The sequence below is a fragment of the Taudactylus pleione genome, unplaced genomic scaffold (assembly GCF_031769625.1).
Source record: "Taudactylus pleione unplaced genomic scaffold, aTauple2 ptg000183l, whole genome shotgun sequence".
NCBI lineage: Eukaryota > Metazoa > Chordata > Amphibia > Anura > Myobatrachidae > Taudactylus > Taudactylus pleione.
The window spans coordinates 9,927,036-9,952,492 of record NW_028284585.1 but is presented as its reverse complement, the minus strand read 5'-3'; the positions used below and the strand labels follow the sequence as shown (position 1 = coordinate 9,952,492).

General features: G+C 41.7%; 1 protein-coding gene across 3 annotated transcripts in view; it reads left to right on the top strand.

Annotated features, from left to right (window-relative positions):
- Nucleotides 1-25,457, top strand: part of LARP1B (La ribonucleoprotein 1B) — a 55,299-nt gene that overhangs the window by 14,342 nt on the left and 15,500 nt on the right. For 2 of the 3 annotated variants that reach the window (XM_088476107.1, XM_088476106.1), the window contains exons 3-14: nt 1,786-1,836; nt 3,039-3,180; nt 4,192-4,332; nt 5,358-5,489; nt 5,948-6,107; nt 6,260-6,404; nt 7,944-8,118; nt 8,364-8,536; nt 10,636-10,986; nt 21,524-21,650; nt 22,159-22,280; nt 22,561-22,667. In XM_088476107.1, coding sequence (XP_088332233.1) covers nt 1,786-1,836; nt 3,039-3,180; nt 4,192-4,332; nt 5,358-5,489; nt 5,948-6,107; nt 6,260-6,404; nt 7,944-8,118; nt 8,364-8,536; nt 10,636-10,986; nt 21,524-21,650; nt 22,159-22,280; nt 22,561-22,667 — 1,826 coding nt within the window. The remainder of the gene's footprint in view (nt 1-1,785; nt 1,837-3,038; nt 3,181-4,191; nt 4,333-5,357; nt 5,490-5,947; nt 6,108-6,259; nt 6,405-7,943; nt 8,119-8,363; nt 8,537-10,635; nt 10,987-21,523; nt 21,651-22,158; nt 22,281-22,560; nt 22,668-25,457) is intronic. The other variant, XM_088476108.1, reaches the window with a different exon arrangement.

Sequence of the window (25,457 nt, the reverse complement as noted above, 5' to 3'; positions counted from 1 at the left end):
GATACTTGGGATATTGCATATCTCTCAACTTTGTAGTTCTGTGAATGACAGCCTGTGTAAGGAAGCATAACCCTGTAGTTCTTCTGATACTTTAGGTCGGCCTTTGCCACCTCTCTACTTTTAAACATTTATTGTCACACACATCAATGGAATGTCCACCCACCCATTCACTGTTCTGCTATTCACTGGGTCAAATCTGAAAATGAGAACTCCTATATATCCTGGTAACAAATGTTAATGGCTCGTACAAGCCTCCCTTGCAGACCAAGGTCTAGGTTGGTTTTGCTTTTAAGCAAATTGTTGCTTTAATGCTAGTGGCTACATTGTAGATATCTTGCAGCTGCCTGCAACTCTCAGTAAATATAGTGGGTGTATCTGACATGGTATGTAACATTTTCTCCATGGCATAGTTAGCCCAGTGTTCAATGCATGGATCTGTGCCTTGAAAATTACTGCAGCTGGATCAGTCATAATGTGTAAGTATATAGTATAATCTGATTTATGATTTAAGTCTTGAGTGCTTCTGATTTGGAGGAAGACTTGTCTGTGAGATTATGTCAGAGATGTATGATTGAATTTTATGTTAAACTTAGAAAAAGCGGATATGAAATTCGTGAAATGTTACTACAAGCATATGGTGGAGAAATAATTAGCCGTGCTGCAGTATTTTTCGGTGGTGGAAACACTTCAAAGAGGGTAATAAGCGAGTGACTGACGAATCGCGTTCTGGGAGACCATCCACTGCAGTTACAGATGTCAACATTGCCAAAGCTGCGGAGATGTTGCAAAATGACAGAAGGTTAACTGTATGCAAGCTTTCGCCTTCATTTGCCTCTCATTCAAACTGGTTCAGAATATTGTGATAAAGGAACTGAAAATGGATCACGTGTGCTGGGTGGGTCCCAAAAAATCTCACAGAAGAGATGTGACAACGAGTTGAGTCGTGCAAGAACACAGTTCGAATGTCGGAGAGGATACCAGATTTCCTGACATCGATTGTGACGTATCGTGGATTCATCATTATGATCCGGAATCCAAACAACATGCCAGTGTATGGAAACGCGCAAATTCGCCTCCGCTCAAAACATTCAATGTGATTCCTTTGGCGTGTAAATTCAATCCATACTTTTTGGATTAATTTTAAATCCTGTGTATAACATATCCCACCAGGGTATTGTGGTCCAAATAAATGAGGTCATATTACTTGGGTAAATCCCATTCTTGCTCTAGAAACAGACCACTGATTTTTCCCTTAATCTCTTGATAGGAGTTGCTAGAAAGGAATGAGCAATTAGTCTCATTGTCTGCATCTACCACTGGGAAGAGGAGGATGGTCAGGGCTTTCAAGATGGTGACAGATTGACAGGGATTTGTCCCATGCTGGAAATGGTATCCCAAGTCCAGTATCCAATGATGTATCCTCGTATAATGGGTGCAGGTCCCCTGAGTCAAGGGTGGGTTCACACTGCACACCATACGCCCATTGAATTTACTTACCTTGCCACCGGCAGCAATAGTTTTCAGAAAATATTGTGCGTTTACAGAAGACTCCAGCACAGTGCCAATGTCTTCAGTACAAGTTCTGGCACAAGTTCTTCCAATGGGAGAGTGTCCACAGAAATTGCACAGTTCTCCTCCTGTTAAAAATGCAACTGCCAGCACCAGTAGAGTCCATAAAAATTGCCCATATGCCAGTACACTTATGTATGTAAAGAATGTTATTTCTGTATGAAGATTTAATGATGGGCAGAATGAACATAAATTTGTATTGTATATTCTTTCTAGGCTAGTGACATCACAAACTGGCCAACACCGAGCGAGACTGCCAACCATGCTGTAAGTTTCCATTCAAAACTAGTGATCCGACATGGGGCTTGATTGAGATGGACTGCAGAGCCGCGGCTTGCGGAGAGGGACACAACCATCAGATGCAGGTCGGTCGGTAATCGGCCTTCTGAGTAACCCTATGGTTGCGCAGAAATGGCCGTGAGAACTGAGGCACTTGAGCTATAACCTCTGCGTACGGGATTACAGTCAGAGACCCGACCCCCAAGAGCATTTGTGCCACCACTCCCCCATTACCTCCCACAAACCGTTCTTGACTGTCAATCACTGTGCTTAAATCCTCACTTCTACTGCCGTCTGTACACAATTGCTGTGCACTACGAATAAGACTCATGCGCAAATCGCCAATCGCTCAGCTACGTAAACATCGGCATCGAGTCCATCTCTGAATCAGGCCCATATACCTCCCAGAATGAAGGCGGTTTAATGTTCTATGCAGTTAGTACGCCCTGTTTTATTATTGCTTGAAGAGAGAGAATATAATTATTATGAACTGTTCTCTACAGGTCTGCTTCAGAACATCAATCTAAAGTAGTTCTATATTTTGTTTCTATCTTTTATAGATTTGATTTACAATACTGTTGTAAGCGCTTTATTCTAACATAGGACTCATAATATTTAACTGGTGTTCACTCTGTAAAATCCTCCTCACACCTTTATAAAACCGGTAGAGGAACCTTTCTAAATGATCCTAAAAATATAGTTCAACACTATGGAAGAATAAATTATTGTTTAAAGATTTTGGGTGGAAACTGGATACACATGTAAGCTGTATACTAACCATGTTATGTATGTTGCAGGCAAGGATTATTTACTCCAACTCAATGTAGGGCTTGTAAGACACATAAATATGTCATACCTGCCCACAGCCTACATTTTTTTTATAGATTTAAAAAACTTTGAATAGAAATTCTTTGTGCATCTGGAACCAGAATGACTGTCTTTGCTGATGTTTGTTTAATGAGCAGTTCCGATCTTCCATCCTAATAAAATAATCTTAATATAATCCTAATACAGTATATCTTTTATAGTGTGCAATATCCTAAATAAATCATACACATTTGAATGTTAACTCTGCGTTATGAATCCTCAAAAAGCAATATAGGACTACACTTGATCTTAACTGAGGCACCTACAAAATCTATTTTTATAATATAAATATTATTCTGTTGACTTCTTTGTACGTGTTCTAGTGCCAACAGATTTTCTCCAATCTTCCAAAGAAAACCACACCAGCTATAAAGGAGAAAAGCGATGATAAGTCCACGTGGCAAGATGACCATGATAGCAAAGAGAATTGTAACGTGGATGTGCAGACTGCTGCAAAGAAGAGAGGTATTTATTGCTAACATTGGCAAGGGAAGATTCAGCATGGATGTCTTCCTGCACCTTTTTTTTTCTAAATAGTATGTTTATTCAAGATCAACACAGCATCAGACAAGTAATGTAACAATAACAGAATGAGCAGACAAGCATATAATCCGTGAGCAGGATTATAAACCAGGCAATAACATATTTGTTACTGTGAGACCCATTTTTTGGGGGGTAAACAGATAACGAGCAAGTCGGGGAGAAAATGTGGGGAGGGAGACAGCGTGGCTAGAGCCACAAGAGAGAAGAGGGGGAGAAAGCGGTGGGAAAGTTAAGTGAATGGGGAACTAGCGTTGAATAAGGATAACCAGGGGTTCCAAATCTTATTAAAGGATTTAGGGGAGTGTTTAAGAATACTGGTCATTCCATACATTTGACTAACCAGACCCTATTAATGAGTGACAAAAGGGTGGGGGGAGAGGGCCGCTTCCAGTCAGCTGTTTAACTGACAGGTGGCCGCTGAGAGAATGTATCTAATAAGTTTATTTTGATGGTACTTGGCCTCGGAATGAGGTTACCCTCAAATGTTTGAGGTGGATCCTGGGTCACCTTTATTTCTGAGCTGCTTCCATACTCCTAACATAGCATCGCATTCATTAATAATCTTTTCCAAACTTGAGTGTGTGGAAATAATGCTGGGATTGTACGCATCTTGGTAATAACAGCCAATTTAATAATAATAAATAATGTAATCTATAGGATATTTTGTATTGTGAATGTTCAGACCGACAGACCTTTCATCTGACAGCCTGAAACCCAGCAGACATCGTGGCTATCCACTGTGAGATAAGCAGCAGATCGGCTAATACCATAATGTATGCTCAGCCTGAGTTAAAATTGCCATTTGTTGTACTTATCTGTCACTTCAAAAATTACCCTAATCACCAGGTTTCTTCTTTTACAAGTACACATTTGTAGGGGTCTATGGCAATAAACGATCCACAGAAACTAACTGGTTTGCTCTTTGTTTTGTAGTTGTTAAACAAAAATGGGTTCCACTACACTTGGAGGACAAGAATGCAGATACACAGGAAAATTGCAGTTCTCCTATAGAATTGCAGGCTCCACCTGAAATTAATACATCTAAAAACAGCAAACGAGGACATTCTATGCATAGTGAGTACAGTATTTAATTATTAAAATAATAAGTTCAGCTAGTGTCAGGAAGCTGTGGAGTGTGTAAATTGTTGTTTTACAGTGAATCTGTGACAAAATAAAGAAGCCATCTGACTACGTAGACCGGTGTGAGGACATTTGTAAGCAGGATTCTTACACAATGTTATTGTTAATTAGTGAAACGGTAGGATTGGGAGTTTCATATTTCTACTATTTTTGTGCCTTCCTGTGATAGATTTATCATAATTGTGATTTGTGTTTTTGCTACCTTTTTCATATAACTTAAGTAATGTGTCAGTAAAATAAGTTTGAAGGTAAAATATTGATAAAATGTTCATGAAAATAAAATGTGTTCAATTCTGGACCTAAAATGTCTGCCTACTATAGAGTTCTATCTCCGTTGTCAATGTGCTCCAGTCCCTCAGCAAGTGGATAACCTGCAGCCTTATGCTGGCCATACACGGGGCGATTGATCACACGATTTGGGCAGTTTCTATAGGTTGGACAGACCAATCATTTGAAAATAGTTGTATTTTGAGTCTTCTGCGACCCCCGATGCGCGTCCCCGCCGTCGTCTAATTGGATCGCAGATCAGATGGTTTTACATTGAGATTTCAACTGATCGTGTAGGAATTGACACACATTATGTGATGTGATGTGATTGATCAAATCGTATGGTCTTATGTGAAATAGTTGCATTTTAAATGCAAATCGTCCTGTATCTGAAGGGAAGAATTTTCAAGGGAAATCGTACAACTGGTCTGACCAACTTTTGAATCTCACTGTGTATGGCCACCTTTACACTAAAGCAGGTAATTAATTTGAGTACAAATCGCTATGTTAGTCGCATTATCTGCTGCCCAATGCCATGGGCTGTACTATGCAAATACCAAATGAGATTAAAAAAAAAATGTTAGAGACCATTGTAGGTTTATGTGTGGACTCTGTATATTTATGGTTTAATATTTCAATTAAAGCACAGTTTTTATATTTTTCTAGCTTTCATTCTCATATGTTTTGCACAGGTTGGCGACGCGATGGTGATCGTGATGAAGTCTCAAGCACAAGAAGTGAGTCCAGCGGTATAAGGGATTTCTCTAGAGGCCAATCTAGAGGGAGAGGCAGAGGCCGAGGCAGAGGAAGAGGACACTCCCACAGTATGCTTTTATTACTACCCTTACTCCAGTAGCCTGTTGCAGAGCTCTTTTATTACCTTTTGAGGCTTTCCAGTCTTGGAAGCATGCAAGTATGTTTTGTGTTGTGAGATGGGTTTTATGATGTCCTTGATATTTTTGTTCATTTAATTTGGCCCTTAAAATGTAAATGTGTGCTTTATTCATTTCTAAACTTGCATATATTGCTAGAGCTTCCTCCTGCAGTGTCATTTTTTGTTTTCCCCATTATGTATTGGTAAAGGAGATGGAATCACTTCTACTAATCTGGTTGTTGCACAGTAATCTCTCCCATTAGTAACTGCAGAATGCATCGAGATATAATCAGATCATCCAAGAGAGTGGTGCATGTATTCTGCCAAAGGAAAAACTATGAAATCGATTCGTTTTGGGGTTTGTATTTTTTGCCCATCACACTATAATTCATCTTTCTTTTATAAAAGATCACTATGGTATTCATGAATCCAGTACAAGCACTGACTCATTCAAGGCTAAGCTGGCTGAAAGTAGTGCCAATATGATGTATTATTATGACAATGGAAGTGGGGTGCAGGTATATCCTGTGGAAGAAAAGATACTGAAGGAATACCTTAAACGTCAGATGTAAGTATAGTCTTGTACTGTAAGATGTGTTATGGGGTCTATAACTGTGACCTCCATATAGTAAACCTTATTAAAGCAGCAGAAATTAGAATATAGTCTCTGTACAATATATAACCTTAAACACTCTCCTGTATTTCATTATTGCCTTGTAGCGAATATTACTTCAGTTTGGAAAATCTGGAAAGAGATTTCTTTCTCAGACGGAAGATGGACGTGCAAGGATTTTTACCGCTTTCTCTGATTGCAAGCTTCCATCGCGTGCAGTCTCTGACTACCGATTTCAATCTGATATGTGAGGTAATGTCTAATGATCACTAATGTGCACCGCATTGGTATATTACAGTATTATTTTGCTTTATGAAACAGTTTATTATCCGGCTCCATTTGCTTTTCTAGTCAAACTAAAAGACAAGGGCCCTAAACACTACCTTTTTACCAATGAAGTGATGCTCTGAGCTGTAATCCAAAGTTGCAAACCAACCATAGTGAATCTAAATTGACCCCAAGAAAGTTGTTGAGGGACAGAAAACAGATTGTATGGAAAAAAAAAAAACATGGGGGGCATTGGTCACGCAAATAATTCATAGGAGAGAACACAATATTCGATCTAGAAAATAAGAATGTGATCACTGAAATATGTATCTGTCACCCAGAATAAGCTATTTAATTCTGTTCTATGCTTTGTATTCAAATAAGTGTAATTAAATTAATTAGGATTAAATTAAAGGATTTTACAGCCCTTTCTAAAGTTGTCATTTTGTGGAGGTAGGAGCTAGACAGCTGAAAGGGGAACAGCACTATTTGATGGTTACATATTTGCACATGTATTATGTATGTTAAGTTTTTTGTTTTTATATGCACCTGACAAATATTAATTTCACTTCACTTCAGTGATATGTATTTTTTTTCTATGCTTTATTTGTTATTAAATAAGTAGAATTTTTACAAATCCTTTTTAAATAAAACACAATGGGTAATGCACTCATTTATAGGACAACATAGAAAATTGGAAAATGGCATTTGTAATATCTACCCTCTAACTTTTACAAAAATATGTTTAAAATGGGAAGAAGCAGTGGGGCCATAAAATAATGTGCCATTGGTATTTCATGTTTAAGAAATGAGATTGAAATACTCCTGGAGGAAATATGATATAATACTCACCGTGTTCTACATTTGTTGCAGTAAAATAAAATGAAGCATTTCTGCTTGGCAGTATATACAGTAATTCATTAGCTAATCTAGTGCGCTTTAGTCCACACCCCGCAGAGGACTGGTGGGGAATGCACAACGCTTTCCTTCCTCCCCTGTTTGGATTTGCTGCTTGAACTCCCTACAATGTGCAAAGAAGAACATACGATGTGGAGAACACTCTTCGTTTGTTTTTGGCTTTTAAAGTAAATCGGAGAATAAAACTGAACTGGAGGGAAGTCTCCATGCAAATTGTTTATTGAACAGTGATGTTTAAATCTTTTGCATCCAGGAGAATCCCACAGCTGACCAGTACTTAACAGCACAGCTGTGACCAGGTGATTCTAGAGTCCTCCAGTGTTCTTGATGCTAGGGCCTCCATGTAAACGGGTGTTTGCTGAAATACAGTATCTTCTATGCACATGTCCCGAAGTGCTATGAGTGAAGACAGACAAAACATACATTAGTTTGAGGCAATATTGTTCCTGCTGTCAGAACATTACACATTGAGGAAATCTTTGTTAAACAGCTATTGATCTATAGTCATGTGACAATAAATACTAATTTTTAATTTGTAAAATGTATTTTTGTCTAACATCAAGTATGTTTCTGCTTCATTAATTTAGATTGGGATGTATTTTTCAGGCTTTAAAGGACAGTGCAGAAGTAGAAATAATGGATCATAAAATAAGAAGAAAAATTGATCCAGAAAGATGGCCTATTTCTGCTATCCCAGCTCAGGAGCTGAAACGAACGGACTTTACTAGATTGATCAACTGTCCGGAATTCATACCTGGAAAACTGAATGTGTATCAGACTGGTACTGTATTTCTATTTAGCTATTCACAGCACTAATGCATATTGGGAATATTTGAACCTGCTATTATCATGAATTCATTCCGCATGAAATAACTGAAGATGTCTGTTAGGTCGAAGAACATTTGTATTACATAAGGCTTATTTTCATAGTGGAATTAACAAGGCAATTGTATAGGTATTGTGCTAACATAAACAGCATTGGCTTCCACATATATTTTCCATAATTTATAATGTCTGCATTTTTAGGATCCGCTCCTAATTCTCCAAGGAAAAGAAATTCTCTGTTTGAGGATGGAATTAAAGAGCCAAGCAATTTACTAGCTATGTCCAAAGGCTTATCCACAAGTCTACCAGCGCTGGATTCTGAGCCATGGATAGAAGTTAAGAGAAGGCATAGAGCATCTCCTGTAAAACAGAAGGTACATTTTTAATAGTGATTGGACTAGGTTGCTAATAATCAACAACTAAATTGTTGAATATTATAGGGTCCAGAAATAAAGGTAATACAACACCGTTTTAAAAAGCTACATCAGAATTCCGCTGTCCAGTGATGGCTAAACAGATTGCCCTCAAAAATCCTTTTGAATGTTGCCTGTGTGAGAAAAGGGCTAGATATGGAGTTGATAAAAATAATCTCTCTGAGCGTGACCTCAAGAAGGTACACACTACCTTTTGGAGAAGGAATTAAACGAGGTCATTTATTATATTGTTTAATATAATCATGGCGTGGTTCTATAAAAAGCAGTGTATGCTAACACATGGTAATATAGAAAGTCGCTGGACAAGATCATGGGCAAAATGTATTAGGGCGAAAGTTTAGAAAATGTGAGAGTTTAGCAGTAATCTCACATTGGTCGAGTTTTATCTTCAAAATGGGAAACATCTGGATGAGATTTTATGTCGTGAGTTTTTTTTAGTCTGAAAACATGAGAGTTTGTATGTTCTCACACTCTATTACATTGGCCGAGTTTAAAAAGTGTGAGTGTATACTGCTAAACTCTCACATGCTCTAATCTCTCACCCTATTACATTTGGCCCCTTATTGGAGAATTATATCACAATATAGCAGAGGTGAATGCGCAATGACTGATAAGGAGTTATAGATGTCAGCTGAAACCAGGGAGCAGTGTCAAAGGCTTTAAGTGAAACAATTGGACTATTGCAAGTAGATATTCGTGCTGATCATATTCCTTGTATAAGCTTGGGAGAGAGAACACTTATAATTAACGTATAACTACTGTGCTCAGATTATGGATCTGTAGGGCTTTAGGCAAAGCCTCAATTGTGAAGTCCATTTACGACAATTGGTGTATGAACATCACCTGCTGTCTGTATTTTTTTGGGGTGTAGTGTACCTGAATTTAATGTTAACTCTTGAAGAGATGTTTAAACACTTGAGAAAATGTGGACTTCTCAGTAAGACTTTATTATTGATGTTTAAAGTGTAAAATTATTATATTAAGGGGGATAATGATACAAACCAATTGCATACAGTGACATGAGAAAAAGGTAAAGATTGCCCTGCCTAAATAATCAAACAATCTAAGAAGTGTGGGGTTCACTGAATAATGCATACGGTATCATTGTAGCTTTTGGTGGGGATTCATGTTCATGGATTGTGTGCTAGCTCCTGGTCTCAGGCAGTTGATTTAATTACAGGTGCAGCACTTCTACCAGGCTGTGGGCTGTTGGTGGTTACAGTCACTGGTCTAGTTCTTGCTTCAGACAGCTACAGGTACAGCACTAGTTCCTGGTACCAGGTGATTACAGGCAAAGTGCTAGTTTTTGGAACGCCAAGTGAAATAGACAAATTTCAGGCTATTGGCAAGTCCTCGGTTGGGAAAGTCTTCGGCATATGTTCTTCTTAACCTGCTTTCAGAGGTGGTTGTGAATATTAAAATATTCCACTTGCTTATATTGACATTAGCTATGAATTTGCTTTCTTGCGACACCAAAACATTTTAACATGTTTGTGACCGTTTTTAATTCTTAGAGAATGGAGCAAAAATGACAGATGTGTATGTGTTATACAGCTACAGGAGTTGACACTCTGAGTTAGCTGGTTGGTCATGCATAAATAAAATAAAGCTATTTGTGGAGAATGGTTGTGATAAAAGCCTACTAGCTTCTGGTGAACGGAATCTGAAAAGTACTATTTAACAATCACTTTTTTTTTTTTTTTTAATTCCTTGTAGATTAGGTTTTGCAACCTCTGTTTTGTTTTCTGAATAGCCTTTCTTGATGCCCACATCTGGTTATATTGTAGGATTGATTGTGATTGGGGTGGTTATGACAAGAATGCGTTTGTGTTATGGGACTATACATTTAAAATGTCATGGACAAATGATAGTGGATTTGAGGTAACACTGAGGGTTATATATTGTTTTTTAACATGTTATTTGGAAAAACCTGGTACATCTGTCTTCTGAAAACATGTTGAGACTTTGTAGAATCCATGGCACTTAGGTTATTAATTGGGGAACAACTGTGTAATATTTTCTGCAACTATTTCTTGCAGGAAGTGGAACTCTCTCAAGTTACAGCCAAATCTGAAGAAGTTGAGCAAGAAGAGCTAGATTTCATGTTTGATGAAGAGATTCAGCATCTAGAGGGTCGCAAGAACAACTTCACGGACTGGTCTGATGATGACTCAGATTATGAAATCGATGATCAAGATCTTAACAAAATTCTTATTGTAATGCAGACCCCTCCTCATCTTAAAAAACATCCTGGAGGTGATCGCACAGGAAATCATGTGTCTCGAGCCAAAATTACTTCTGAACTTGCCAAAGTTATCAATGATGGTCTTTACTATTATGAGCAGGACCTTTGGATGGAAGAAGGTGAACAGGAACATATGATAACAAAGGTATGGTTATTCTAAACCGTTATGCAGATGACCTAATGGGGTAGTGGGAACATCTCACATTAAGCTGTATAGCCCACAATAAAAATAATAGTATTTTTCACCAAAAAAAAACTTGCTCCTAATGTGGAATAGATTACAATTTATGCCTGTGTACATTTTTTTTCTATAATGCATATTTGAATCTTCATTTAATAACACATTGCTCTGCCAAACATTGTAGCTGGAATGTGTATTTCTCTATCCTCCTATCTGGTGGGCACTGGTAATTATGGGATGTAGCGTGTGCTGCGTGGAGCTGGCTACATTAAGCCAAACTCTTCCTTCTACATCCCACGAGCCACACCAGAGCCAATACTGCTGTATTTGCAGAGTTCTCTTAAGCTAGGTACACATCAGTCAATGCGTACCCTGCCTGATGTCGCGGGCGCCGGCACCCAGCATGGAGGATGGACATGCCATGCTGCATTCTGTAGCCTGGCATAGTTAGCGACATCCCCCATTGGCCCTGCAGGGAGGCCGACGGGGGATGTCGCTCACAACCCACAGGGAAGGACATATCATGGCTACACACTAGACCAGTGTTTTCCAACCTCTGTCCTCAAGGCACACCAACAGTCCAGGTTTTAGTGATATCCATGCTTGAGCACAGATGGTTAAATCAAAATAACTGAGGTACTAATTAATACACCTGTGCTCAAGTAAGGCTATCCTTGAAACCTGGACTGTTAGTGTGCCTTGAGGACCGTGGTTGGGAACCCCTGCACTAGACGATGTAACCGATATGTCGCTCCGATCCGCGGAATCGGAGGACATATCGTCAGTGTGTACCCAGCTTAAGAGATCTCCGCTGGAGGGGGCCGGAAAAGAGTGCTCTCTGCGCCCCATCTTCCACGCCTGCCCCTGTGATCTCCGATCCCTGGAGCAGGGTTATACCGGTATCCACCATTTTGAGACCATCTACCCCAGGATGCTTGCTGCGATGCCCGCCACAAGGAAGGAGTGTCTGCTGTTGTGCTCCTGGAGTTGTTGACTTTGAACCACAGCTGTGCTCTTTTTGTACTTGCTGAGCACAGGTGTTATACTAATTTGGCAGCTGGGAACCCATCTCTTTCAATAAGTGTGACTGAGTGGGTTGTGTATCTCTTTCTGTCTCGCTGTGTATCTCTTTCTGTCTCGCTGTGTATCTCTTTCTGTCTCGCTGTGTATCTCTTTCTGTCTCGCTGTGTATCTCTTTCTGTCTCGCTGTGTATCTCTTTCTGTCTCGCTGTGTATCTCTCTCTCCCTCTCCCTCTCTCCCCCTCTCTCCCCCTCTCTCCCCCTCTCTCCCCCTCTCTCCCCCTCTCTCCCCCTCTCTCTCCCTCTCTCTCCCTCTCTCTCTCTCTTTCCCCCCCCCCCCTCCCTTGGTTTGGCACAGATTTCTGCTTTTGCAAACAGACTTATTCTGTTGCATAAATGCTGGGAGACGGACGTATAATCTAAGAAGACCTTGAAAGCATTACCATTTGCTGGTCCATCTTTTTAGGAGCAATGCTAGATTACACCATTGTGGATTCCTTGGCTGGAAAAAATGCTTTCCTGCTACTCAAGCCTGTGAGACCAAAGGGCCAGTGGTTTTGGTCCTTTCAGGGAGGTTGGGTCCCAAGCCTGCCAACAAGACGTCAGCATAACATGGCTTTTTTTTCCCACTAAGAATGGTTTGTGGTGGGGGCCTGTCTGCTTCACATTTGGACTCCGTGACCGCTTCTACTAGATCAATGGGTGAGAGGTAGCATCGAAGGAAGCACTATTCTAGACCCCACTGGACATCCACTCCAATGCTTCTTCACCTTCTAAGAGGTCAGGTACATGGCCTTGCAAGGGGTCATTTAGTCATTACTACAGTCGAGTCATCGTCCCGGTCCCAAAGGCCCAGGAAGGATTCAGCTTTTACTCCACTTTGTTCCTGGTTCAGAAACTGAATTTAACCCTACATCCAATTTTAAGTGTAAAATCCTTGAATGTACACATGCGTGTATCTGCATTCTGTATAAAGTACCTCCCATTCTGTGATACATTCCATGGAATTAGACAAATATCTTGCTTCCATGGACATCAAGGATGCATATTTGTATGTTCCAATTGGGAGTGGCACCACTGCCTATCCACATTTGCAGTGGGTAGCACTGCTTTCCAGTTCTGGGCTCTTCCGTTTGGTCTAGCGACAGCTTCACGGATCTTCACAAAGATCATGGCTGTGATGTTGCACTTTTGTAGTCAAAGGACGTGACTTATCCTGTACTTCACACCTGCTTATAAAAGCAAAGTTGGCTGCATTTTCCCAGTCCCATCTCCAATCAATGATAGAGACTCTCGAGATGCATAGCTGGTTAATAAATTAGCAGAAGTCTCACTTGGTACCATTACCATAAGTCTCAAGTGCCTAGGTCTCCACCAGATTCTTCTGTGTCTTCTTGCAACAGGATAAGCTTTTAGCCATCTTGCGGCCGGTGTCACTCTACTTGATTGTCAGTTCTCCAGTGCATGCAGTTGCTAAGGAGAAATGGTATCTTGCTTTGAGGCAGTCCCATTTGCATGCTTCCATTTACAAAACCCTTCAGGCTCCGCTACTGGCATTTTGGTCACATTCCAATACTTGCCTAGCAAGCCAGCTCTTCCAGCTTTCTCAGGCAAATCGCCGTTCTCTTCCTTGTTGGCTGAACAGGACGCATCCTTGGCCAGGGCCAGATCTCCTGTTTGTGGAGACCTGAACCATCGTCATGTTGGACACCAGTCTTCAGGGTTGGGGAGAGGTGATGTTGGTTATTTGTCTACAGGGACTTTGGTCCTAGAATGAAGTTGTCCTTCAAATGTCCTTGAGCTTTAAGAGCATTTCTTAAGGGCTCAGCTCCAAGGTCAGCTGTTTCTTTGGGGTTCATAAATCATTAAGGGGAAACCTGAAGCTCATTAGACTTTATTATATATCCAGGTAATAGTATGTTTTCCCTTATACGTTCTAAGGTCATTGGGCTGACATACATGCTGAAGTGAGACCAGCTGCTTCTCGTATACACCTGGATAATGTTTGTTCATTCAGGATCTGGGACTATTGTTTATCGTGATTTAGTTTGTCTAGTTATCCATCCTTACTTGCCCCACTTTGGAACAAAGTAGACTTCGCCAGCAAATAATGTTGCCTGGCACAAACTAGGGATATTATGATGGTTTTAGATATAGAAGAAGAAAGATTCTGCTACTCCTTACAAAGCTTAAAACAATTTGAATCAGGGAATAGAAGTTCCTTTAAAATATGTAAAATCATTTCATCAATTCATTCTGAAAAGGCATTAAATCTAGATTATGTTTCAGGTGTTCTCCTGTCCTATCCTCTAAATAAAAAAAATATATATATAATTTCTTCAGGGGCCATAGGGCTCCACAGGGAGTGTAGGTGGTACTTGGAGAAACAGACACCAACAGCAAAGCTTTTTTTCAATCCCAGGATGCTCCAGGTTCCTCCTATACCCCGCCCACAGCCTGAAGGCAGTTCAGTTTCATTGGTGTCCGGCAGGAGCTGGATCACTGTTAGAACAGTGGGGCTGCTATGAGCATTAGCGCAGGGGACAAAATACTATGGCCAGGGACTCGGTGGTTGACGTCAGCATAGGGGCGTCAGCATAGGGGGGGGAAGGCCCTCTAACTGCAGCCCCTCCCTCAGCTCAGGGCACCATTCCACTGAGGTCTTGCTGCTCATCCCTCACCCTCCCTCACCCCCACCCCCCCCCCCCTCCCCCCTAGACTCACCGGACCCATTTTCTGCATCAGCCTCAGGTCTCAGGGAACACTGGATCCGGTCTCCCTGCATACCGCTCCCAGGAGCCAGGTTATACAGCGCTATTTCCTACCACCCACTGCGGTCTGTGTAGTTGAATTTAGTGCCCACTGCAGTTATATTGTATGCTCTGCATTGTATGTGACTTGTGCTAGCGCTGGCCTACTGAGGTATGAGGGATTGATTATAACTCACATCTACCTATATTTGTGAGGGCTATCACATACTGTATATCTGTGTTTCTCAGTGCACTGTGCCAGATTGTGTGCTACAATTATCCTTGGAGCTATGTCTAGCTAAGGCAAGAATAACAAGCAGCCTACTGCGCCTACTCTGGTGTCTTGCAAGTCCTGTTTAGCAGGCTTAGCTTCGGAGGATCTTATTCAAGATGGTCTATGTGCAGCTTGTTATACAGCACCTGGCCCCTCGGTCTCGGGCATCCTCTCCTCAGGACAGGTGTTGGCAAAAATTGTGGACCACCTAGTGGTCCTTTTGTTAGCTCCCCTTATGGGATGGCCACAGCAGGTACTCCCTGCAAATCCTTTGCCTCCCCCATGGGTAGACGTACTTTCTACCTCAGTGCAGAGTCTGGCAGCTACCTCTACAGCCTTTCAATAAATGCTGCAAAAGAGACCCTTACCCAGTAAACCTACTGTGTTATCTTCCCAGTCCACCCAGCTATCAGATTCTGAGACAGAAGAAGCAGACCTCTCTCACTCTGACTCCACCTCGGGAGAAGAGGAACACCCCTCTAAATTGAATATACCTGCACTTGTAAGAGCTGTAAAATCAATTCTTCAAATAGAAGAGACGGAACTCACTCCTAGGGCAAAATAGACACTATTTAAGCGACAGAAGGTCGTTTTGCCAGTTTCCTCACTCTGATCAGGTATCTGATCATATGTGTGAAGCATAGAATATGCCTAGTAAAAAGTTTCCGTTGCCTAAACGCTTAATTTCCTTTTACCCTCTTCCAGCTACTGATAGCACTAAATGTGAAGTTCCCCCTGCAGTGGATTCCCACGTGACACGCCTAGTTAAGAACACTACCTCACCTATCCACACTGCAACCTCCTTAAAGGAGACTACGGCTAGGAGGATGGAAGCTTGCCTGAAGTCTGTATACTCTTACAGGATCTATTACTCATCCTGCCAGGGCTATGGCCTGGGTGGCAAAAGCCATTGAGAGCTGGGCACAGGCCCTAGAAGATGCATTTCCCTTTGATGCTTCGAGGGAACAGCTGTCCTACATATCTCACATTAAGGAAGCTGCCTCCTATTTAGGAGAGGTTGCTTTGGATACTTGTCTCCTAGCTTTCAAGGCACACTTCTGTGGTAAGTAGCAGATGTTTTGCTTGGCTTTATTGTTTGGGCGTATTGTTTGGCTTTGCTCATGGAAAGCAGATTAGGACTCTAAAAAGGCTTAGGAGTCTCTGCCTTATTCTGGGGAGATCCTGTTTGGCCCAGAATTGGACAAGATTGTGACTGCCTTGGCAGCTTCCAAGATGGCGTTCTTGCCTTCTGTATCTACTAGAAAGGCTCGGATGTCATCCTTTTGTCCCCAAGGAAAAGCTAAAGGTCAGTCTCTTCCACAGCAGTCGGCATCCACTATGGCCTCCAAGCCTAGGACCAAACAGACCTGGGCTACAAGACGGCCACCTACCAAATCTGAGGACAAGCCTTCAGCCTGATGGGTCGGGCCTCTCCCTGGGGGCTCCCAGGGTGGGAGGCTGACCTTTTCAGTTCGCCCAGTTCTGGTGTCAGACCACCTCTGGGTAAAAGAAGTGGTTTCCCACGGATACGCCCTCTCATTCCTGAGGCGGCCCTCAAGCAGTTCTTCTGTTGCACAGGATCTTCATCGAATACATCCAAAGACCTGCTCCTCCAGAAGGCCATTCAATCCTTACTGCTCTCTGGGGTAATAAATCCGGTCCCCTCATCACATAGAGGGAAGGGCTATTATTCTACCCTCTTCTTGGTTCAGAAGCCCAACGGGTCTCATCAGCCTATCCTCAACCTCAAGTCCCTGGACAAGTTTATCAGCGTGCCCAGGTTTCATATGGCAACCCTACACTCTATTGTCCTGGCTATGGAGCCTGGGGATGTCATGTTATATCTGGACATTCAGAAAGCTACCTACATGTACCTATAGCACCTTCTCATCAGCAGTATCTCCAGTTTGCTGTCCTACAGCAACATTACCATTTTCAATCACTGCCTTTTGGGCTTTTTATAGCTTCTCGGGTCTTTACCAAGATCATGGCAGTTATGGCGGCCTATCTTCATCTTCAGGGCATCAGACTGCTCCCCTACTTGGACGATCTCTTGCTCTTAGCAAGCTCCCCATAAATTCTTCACCACCATCTATAAGTAACCATTGCCTTTCTACATACGCATGGCTGGCTGATCAACTGGAAAGTGTCTTCCCTGACCCCTTCTCACAGAATGGTACATCTGGGAGCCTTCCTGGACTCTCAGGCTCAGAAAATCTTCCTGACAGCAGACAAAATCTATATATTACAGCACCGAGTGTGCAGATTACTCCACAGTCGCCAACTGTCAATTCACTCTGCAATGCAGACCTTGGGATCCATGGCGTTTGCTCAATTTCACTCCAGGCCCCTACAACACCTGATCCTTTCCTGGTGGAATGGGCTGCCTCATCTGCTTAAATCTCAGATGATAGGCCTCTCTCCGGAGGTTCGCCTATCCCTATCCTGGTGGCTACAAACGTCCCACCTAATCGAGGGTCACCCCTATTAATCACAGACTGGGCACGCAAGCTTCCGCGGGTGGGGCCAAGTGACTGGCCAGCACTCCTCCCAAGAACGCTGGACTCCAGCCGAGGCGATCTTACAAATCAATGTCCTAGAATTCCGAGCCATTTACAAAGCCCTCACTCTGGCTCAGGATATTCTTCAGGGCAAGCCAGTACAAGTACAGTCTGACAACGCCAAGGAGACACATGAAGTCGGTCAGCAATGGCAGAAGTGTCCCACATTCTCACATGGGCCGAACACAATCTCCATAGTGCTCATCAATTCTCAATTGGGAAGCTGATTTCCTCGGCCGTCATGACGTGCATGCAGGGGAGTGGCCTCTCAATCTGGAAGTCTTTTAGCTACTGGTGAACAAATGGGGTCTTACCGGACATGGACCTCATGGCCTCACGACACAAGCTTCCAGTGTATGGGGCCAGGACGAGGGACCCTGACGCAACCTTCGTGGACGCATTATCTGTGAAGTGGACCTTCCATTAGGCTTACCTCTTTCCTCCAGTCTCCCTTCTGCCTCAAGCTCTTCGGAAGTTCAAGTAGGTAGGGGTTGGTAGCTCCGGGTTGGTCCATGTGCCATTGGTACTCCGATCTTCAAAGTCTCTCCATAGATGTTCCTCTCCAACTTCTTCTACAACCAGACCTGTTGTCTCAGGGTCCCTGTCTACATCCGGACCTGGCCCGTCTGTCTTTAACGGCTTGGCTCCTAAGGTCTAAAAGGGTTTTCCATCTCTGGTCCAGACCATGCTCAGAGCGCGTAAACCGGCCTCTGCCAGGATTTCTCACCGGGTGTGGCATACATATTTCCAGTGGTGTGCTACTAGAAACTATGACCGTCAGGTTTTTAGGGTTTCTAGAATCCTTTCCTTTCATCAAGCTGGATTTGATCTCTGACTCCACCTAGCCTCTCTGAAAGTACACGTCTCTGCTCTGTCCATCTGGTTCCAGCGCAGAATTGCTCTTCTACCAAATGTTCACACCTTCTTGCAAGGTGTTCTACGAATACAACCTCCCTTTGTCCCTCCCGTGGCTCCGTGGGATCTGTCAGTGGTTCTCCACACACTTCAGGAACCTCCATTCGAACCCCTGGATTCAGTAGATGTCAAATGGCTCACTGTGAAGATTGTTTCTTCTGACTATAGCATCTGTCCGTAGGGTATTGGATTTAGGGGCGCATTACCTGTCGCTCCCCATTTCTGATCTTTTTCATCCGGACCGGGCTGTTCGAACGCGCCCTGGCTTCCTTCCCAAGGTGGTCTATCGTTTCCACCTCAATGAGGAAATTGTGGTTTCGGCCTTTCAATCACCAGACCTCTCGGCAGGTGAGGCCTCTTTGGATGTGGTCCGTTCTCTGAGGATCTATGTGGACCGTATTAGTGCCATCAAGAAATCGGACTCCCTCTTTGTCCTATATGGATTACACAAGAAGGGATGTCCAGCTAACAGACTCTGGCCAGATGGATTCGCATGACTATCTCACAGGCTTACATGCAGCTGGCCTTCCTGTGGCAGCTACAGTATCTGCTCATTCTGCTCGCTCTGTGGGTCCCTCGTGGGCAGCCCGCTGTGGCACATCTGCCAAACAACTATGCAAGGCGGCCACGTGGTCGTATGTCCACCCCTTTCTTCTTTGGTTCTATGCCTTTGATACAATTGCCTCTCAGAATGCTACCTTTGGGCGCCAGGTTCTCCTCTCAGCTCAGGAGCGTCCCCGCTCTTGAACGACTGCTTTGGGACATCCCCATTGTCTCCCTGTGGAGCCCTATGGACCCTGAAGAAGAAAAAAAGTTATGGTAAAACTTACCCTTGTTAACTCTTTCTTCGAAGTCCATAGGTTCCACAGGGCACCCGCCCTGACGCACAAGGCTTCTATGGGTTTCTTCTCTTGGTCACTTGTTTCCTTCTCTGTGTGAGAGTGTGATTCTTCAGTGTACCAGTCTTCCTTCTCTCCTATCCTCCTCCTGCCTTGGGCTTGTTAATAAAACCGAGTAGCCTTCAGGCTGTGGACAGGGTAAAGGGGGAAGGACCAGTGTATCCTGGGATTGAAAAAAAGCTTTGCTGTTGGTGTCCGGTCCTCCAAGTACCACCTACACCCCATTGTTTCCCTGTGGACCCTATGGACTTCGAAGAAAGAGCGTTAACAATGGTAAGTTTTACCATAACGCTCCTTTTTTGCTTTATAAATATCTATTAACGTTAACAAATAGGAAGCTATTGCTCAGCCTTCCCTTTATGCTGGAGAAGTTGTGGGAATTAACTGTCCTAAAATCTCCATTTTGGAGGATGTTTTCCCAGCTCCTAATATTTTTAAATGCCCAGTGTATAAGGAGCTGTGGTCTTTTCTCTTTATCCTAAAGAAAATGGCTAAAGCGGCACTACATCAAATTTGAATATCTCAATTTAATAACACACAACAATTAATAAAACAATACTTCCTTCAGTAGTAGATGTACAAATGAATATGGGCACATGAAATATTCAAGTTAAGGACATGCATGTCTAAATTGTAGCTCTCATGAATAAGAGCAAGCAACCTGGGCAGACACAATCAAAGTTCATTAAGCACCCAACAGAGTTTAGTTCAATAAAAGTGCTCCAGTTTGAGAAATCAACTTTACCGGCTTGAGGAATGATCCAGCGGTACCCTTGGTTAGCGATGGTCTTTGTCGTAAAAGGTCCCAAACTCAGAGTGGTATTCCTGGTGTAGCGCTGTTGCCGGTATCCGGAAAATGGGCAGTTCCAATAGTGGACTGAGTGCCAATAGATTAAAAAAAGGTGCTGTTTGTAAAAGGTACCAAGTGCCTGGTTGGGGTGCAACACCAACGCGTTTCACTGCCTAATGGCAGCTTTTTCACCTTGAAAAAGCTGCCATTAGGCAGTGATACATATTGATTTCTCAAACTGGAGCACTTTTATTGAACTAAACTCTGTTGGGTGCTTAATGAACTTTGATTGTGCCTGGGTGCTTGCTCTTATTCATGAGAGCTACAGTTTGGACATGCATGTCCTTATCTTGAATATTTCATGTGCCCATATTCATTTGTACATCTACTACTGAAGAAGTATTGTTTTATTAATTTTGTATGTTATTAAATTGTGATATTCAAATTTTATATAGCGCTGCTTTAGCTATTTTCTTTCTCACCCAGGAGACTATCTCCCATTCAGCAGCTGCTTGGAGAGGTAACTCTTGACAGCGCCGTGTTTTTTCAGTATTCTTGCATTTTCTCTTTATCCTACCTATAAAAGGCCTTCACAGATATGAAGAGGTCTGATTACTAGTATTTAAACATCTGTAAAAATAGTTTTGTAGTCTCTAATACTAACCGATATGCTTTGTATTTGTTTATGTAACAAAATATGCTTGCTTTGTACACATTGATGGTATGAAATAATCAATGGCCATACCTGCTTGGGAGCATGACTGGTCTTAGCATTGAGATGTGTGGGTAGGCTTAGCAACTCGAATGTCACTCCGGGAAAGAAATTGCATCGCTGACGGGATGCTTTTTGGATCTCCGCCATCGATGGCCGTCCCTACCTCGAACTGGAGTAAAACATTTAACTTGAACAAAATAGGTGCCTTTTGCATCTTAATCTACCTGGATCTAATCCAAAAAGACTACCATCAGAATTGTCTTCATCATTAACAGACAGCTATGTTATCATTAATTAACTGCTGTTCTTTATACTGTACCTTTAACCTTAATTCAGATTAATTCTAGTGAATGGGGCAAGTGAGTCCTAGCTTTATTTATTTTATTTTTGAAGGTTGGACCAAAACAGAGTTAGCAGTTTTCCATATACGTCTTTTAATACTCCAAGGTCTCTTATGGAAATTTTTTTTTAATTTCCTAGCTATAATAATTCTATCATTTGATTTAACAATATATGGAGTGTAGACTGTATGTGGTACATACAAATACTATAACAAAATTTTGCCCTTCAAATTCAGCAAGAAATAGAAAACTTCAGGAAACTGAATTTCATCAGTAAAGAAGAGTTTGATAGTCTTGCACCAGAAGCACCAATGGAACCAAATATTGGACAGTCCCCACCAAATATACCCAGTTTTCCTCAAGGTATTTATTTAGAGTTGTACACTGACTACTTATTAGTGTATTTCTGCTTTTATGTAGTTGTTTTCTCACAGATGCCACTTTTTTTTATTTTTTCCTTTTAAAGACAACAAATGTTACGTGTGGGCCTTGGCTACAATTGAGATTAAGGAGAGAATTTGGGGTGGTGTTTATATACTAACTAACCACATATATTACATGGCGTTACCGGTTTTCTGTTTCTGTATGTAAAGTGGTTATTTGGTGAGACTGGTTGGTTGACTGATATTTTGTAGTTAATAATCGGTTTTGTCATTTACTTTACATTCATACGTGAACAAAACAGTCATTGGTTATGCATTCTCAGTCATCCTATCATGTATTGTTTACTTATTTACTAATATCACTTAATCGACTAAGATAAGAATATTTTTAACAATACTCACTAAGAGCTTCTATTAAGAACCTGTTTTTGTTATTTTTTTTTGTTGTGTACTTTTGAGAATCCTATTATTTAAATACAATGTTCCAGAGTCGCCAGTCTCCTGCCCTTCTAGAATACCAAAAACTCCACGTACACCACGCCTGCAAAATCCCACCAAAACACCAAGGTTTTACCCTGTAGTGAAAGAAGCCCAATCTATTGATGCTCAGGTGAGTGTAGGAACTTTTTTTTTCATTTAATATGTTATGTATTAAACTAGGATTTTTATATTTGTCAGGTAAAGTCAGTCTAGTAACAAGCAACCTTTTTTTTTTTTTTTTTTTCCTCGTTGTTTACACACTATGTATTACTTATTGCATTATTACAGTACATCTTGACTTTCAGGATAATGATCAACTCTAGACAAGTTTGTGCGGTTTATATTGGTGTCTGTCCAATTAAAATGGCACATTTTTGTCACATAATTGACTGTCATATATTGTATTGTAGACCCCAAGAAAGAGAAAAACTCGGCACAGCTCAAATCCACCTCTTGAACATCATGTTGGTTGGGTAATGGATTCCAGGGATCACAGGCCACGAACCTCATCCGTTAGGTAAAATGTTACTACCATGCCCTTGAATAACAATGTCACAATGACTGATAATTCGAAAATTACCTATTTGAATATATTAGTTGAATATAGTCCATGAACTATTTGACTGGTTGCTTAAATGTAAAATGGTGTGTCTTTAGCAATAGCGAGACTCATTCAGTCACAGGAAGCTTTCTGTATCCTGCAGTGAATGAACAGCCTACAGTGTTCCTTTGCTTGGACCCCAGTGATTGCATTTCTGTGTTTAGATGATGACATTCTAGGTCACTTTCAGTGATGTCATATCTCAGGGTACTGTATTGTGAGGTGATTATGAGAAGGCTCTGATATGTACGTCTACTGGTAGGTGAGCTCTCCACGCAGATTTAATAACCGCTTCATAGATAATAGGTATTTCTGTAGTCTTTACATATATTCATCTCTCTTTTTAAAGTATTTAATTATACAAATACAAAGCACAGAATCTAAAAACAAAAAAAATGGTGTTAGCACCTGCATGTAGAATGAAATGCGACCAAATGAGATTAACTAGTGTAAAATGAAACCCCCAAAAATTGTAAAATGCTATATATAACAAAATAGAATGGAGCGATCAAAAAATGACATCTGTAGTAGAGCAACCAGTGAGTTGGAGAAAGATGTGTGCCTCTCCTTTTCCAGCAACTCATTAACGCTATATTTATTTCCTCTCCTATTCCCACCAGTACGCCCTTCTAATTTGTTTCATAAACGGACATTACTTCCCACTTCAATAGATGAGGACTATGTGACTTTCCTTCCCGATCTATTGTATTAAAAATCAGAAAATAGCGGCAGTGCCTGTATGGGGCCTTTTTGAGTGGGCATAGGCCCTCATTCAGAGCCGCTCGTTAGCGGCAGTACGCTCGTTCCGAGCGATGTTTGCACATCTGCGCATGCGTACGGTTTTTAGTACGCATGCGCGAACCAGTCGGTGCGGCCGAAAATCGTTTGTACGCTATATAGCGAGTGCCTGCTATTTTGAGTGACAGAATGAGGCGTATGTGGGTGGTAACAGGGGAAGGTGCTTGAAAATGGGGAGTGGAGATCCGAACGCAGGCGTGCTTAAAGGTCAAAACGGGCGTTTTATGGGTGTGTATATTTAAAACAGCAGCGTCATTGACCACGTCACTGGGTTATTTTAGAGCCAGAACTGCTCGCAAATTTGTGGTAGCAAACACCAACCACAAGAATAGCGAGCAGTTCATACGCTGGTCGATGTACTCGATTAATCTAATAAATAGCGGACATGACGTAGGATGCGAGCGGCCAGGGGGCGTTTTTAACAAATAAACGAGCGTATGTTTTGCTCGCTCGTTCAGACTTAGAGGTGTGAACAGACTACAATGTGCGTACGGATCATTTGAATAGCCACCCCTTGTTTTTAAACGAACGACCGCAAATAGCGAACGGCTCTGAATGAGGGCCATAGATCTTATGTAGCTTCATCTCTGAACTTGGCAGTTAACCTATTCCATGGGCCATTGATGACCTAAAATCACCCCTGTGGGGAATGATCAGTGTGCATTTGCAGAAAAGGTAAAAAAAACAAACACCCCTCAAGCTGCAATATTTGACTTTTGTGATTCCCTTGTTACCGTGTCTGCATTAGATGCCAGTGCCAAACGCTGCTCAAAGCTAATTAGGAGATGCATCTTCTACACATCTATCAAAAAGATGGTCTAGAAATTAGTCCAAAGAGCAGCAGTCACCTTGGAGCATTAATGTGTCTGTTTAGGCTTAGTGTGGATGCCACCGTAGTGTGAAGACATTGCTAGCAAGGTCTTGGTGTTGAATTTCAATAGGTCAAACATGAAGATGAAGAGACATGAGTACAGATGTACACCTAGCACCTATACGCCATAAGGCATGAGACGTCCGGCACTACTGAGCCTGAGAAAAGCCAACTCTACATTAATATGAGGGAGAAGCAGTATCGGCGCACATAACGGGCGCTCATACCACTAAACCCCCATATTGCCCCTTCATACATCTCCCAAAGGAATAAAGAAAAATAAACTGCGCTGGCATCCACAATAGGCAAATTACTAGTATAAAAAAAAATCTGTTTTATTATATAGCAAGTAAATAGTCTCAAGTATATGCTAACATAAGAATACAATGTAACAATTCATTGAACAATTAATCAAGTAATACATTATTGTAACATTGTGTATGTATATTAATAAAGGTTCTAATCTGCATTCCATAAAAAGTAAAAAAGGGAGAAGTTATGTGAATATCCACCATATGCAAATCACATGTGAAAATTGTAATTAGCAGCAGTTCTTTAGCCAAGTGAACGTCTCAATGGACCGTTTTGTGTAATAGATACATTCAAATGACCTGGCTTGACATGCAAAAAAAATGTTTTCTCTTTGATATCACATAAAAGCCTTTCCTTCATACATCTCCACCTTGGTTTTAAACAGCTGAAGCACAACGGAACTTGATGTGGGAAAAAGATGCAACAGCTGCATCATAGTACTTTGTATGCACAGAATAATTGGCACAATTGATCCGTGTAACCTAGCAGTACCTTTTGTTGCTTCCAGTTTTATATATGCAAAGTTGCCCGGGACCTGGTGCACTGAGTTGGGGTAGTTTGACGTGTGAGGCCACAGTGTATAAGGACACATTGGAAATAAAGCTCAAACCGCCTGCCCTGTGCGGGTGCGTAAGACCATGCATATTGTACTCTTACACATCATCGCAATGAAGGAGAATACACTCCACTAATACCCCCTTTTATACCAAAAGTCCCGGGCCTGA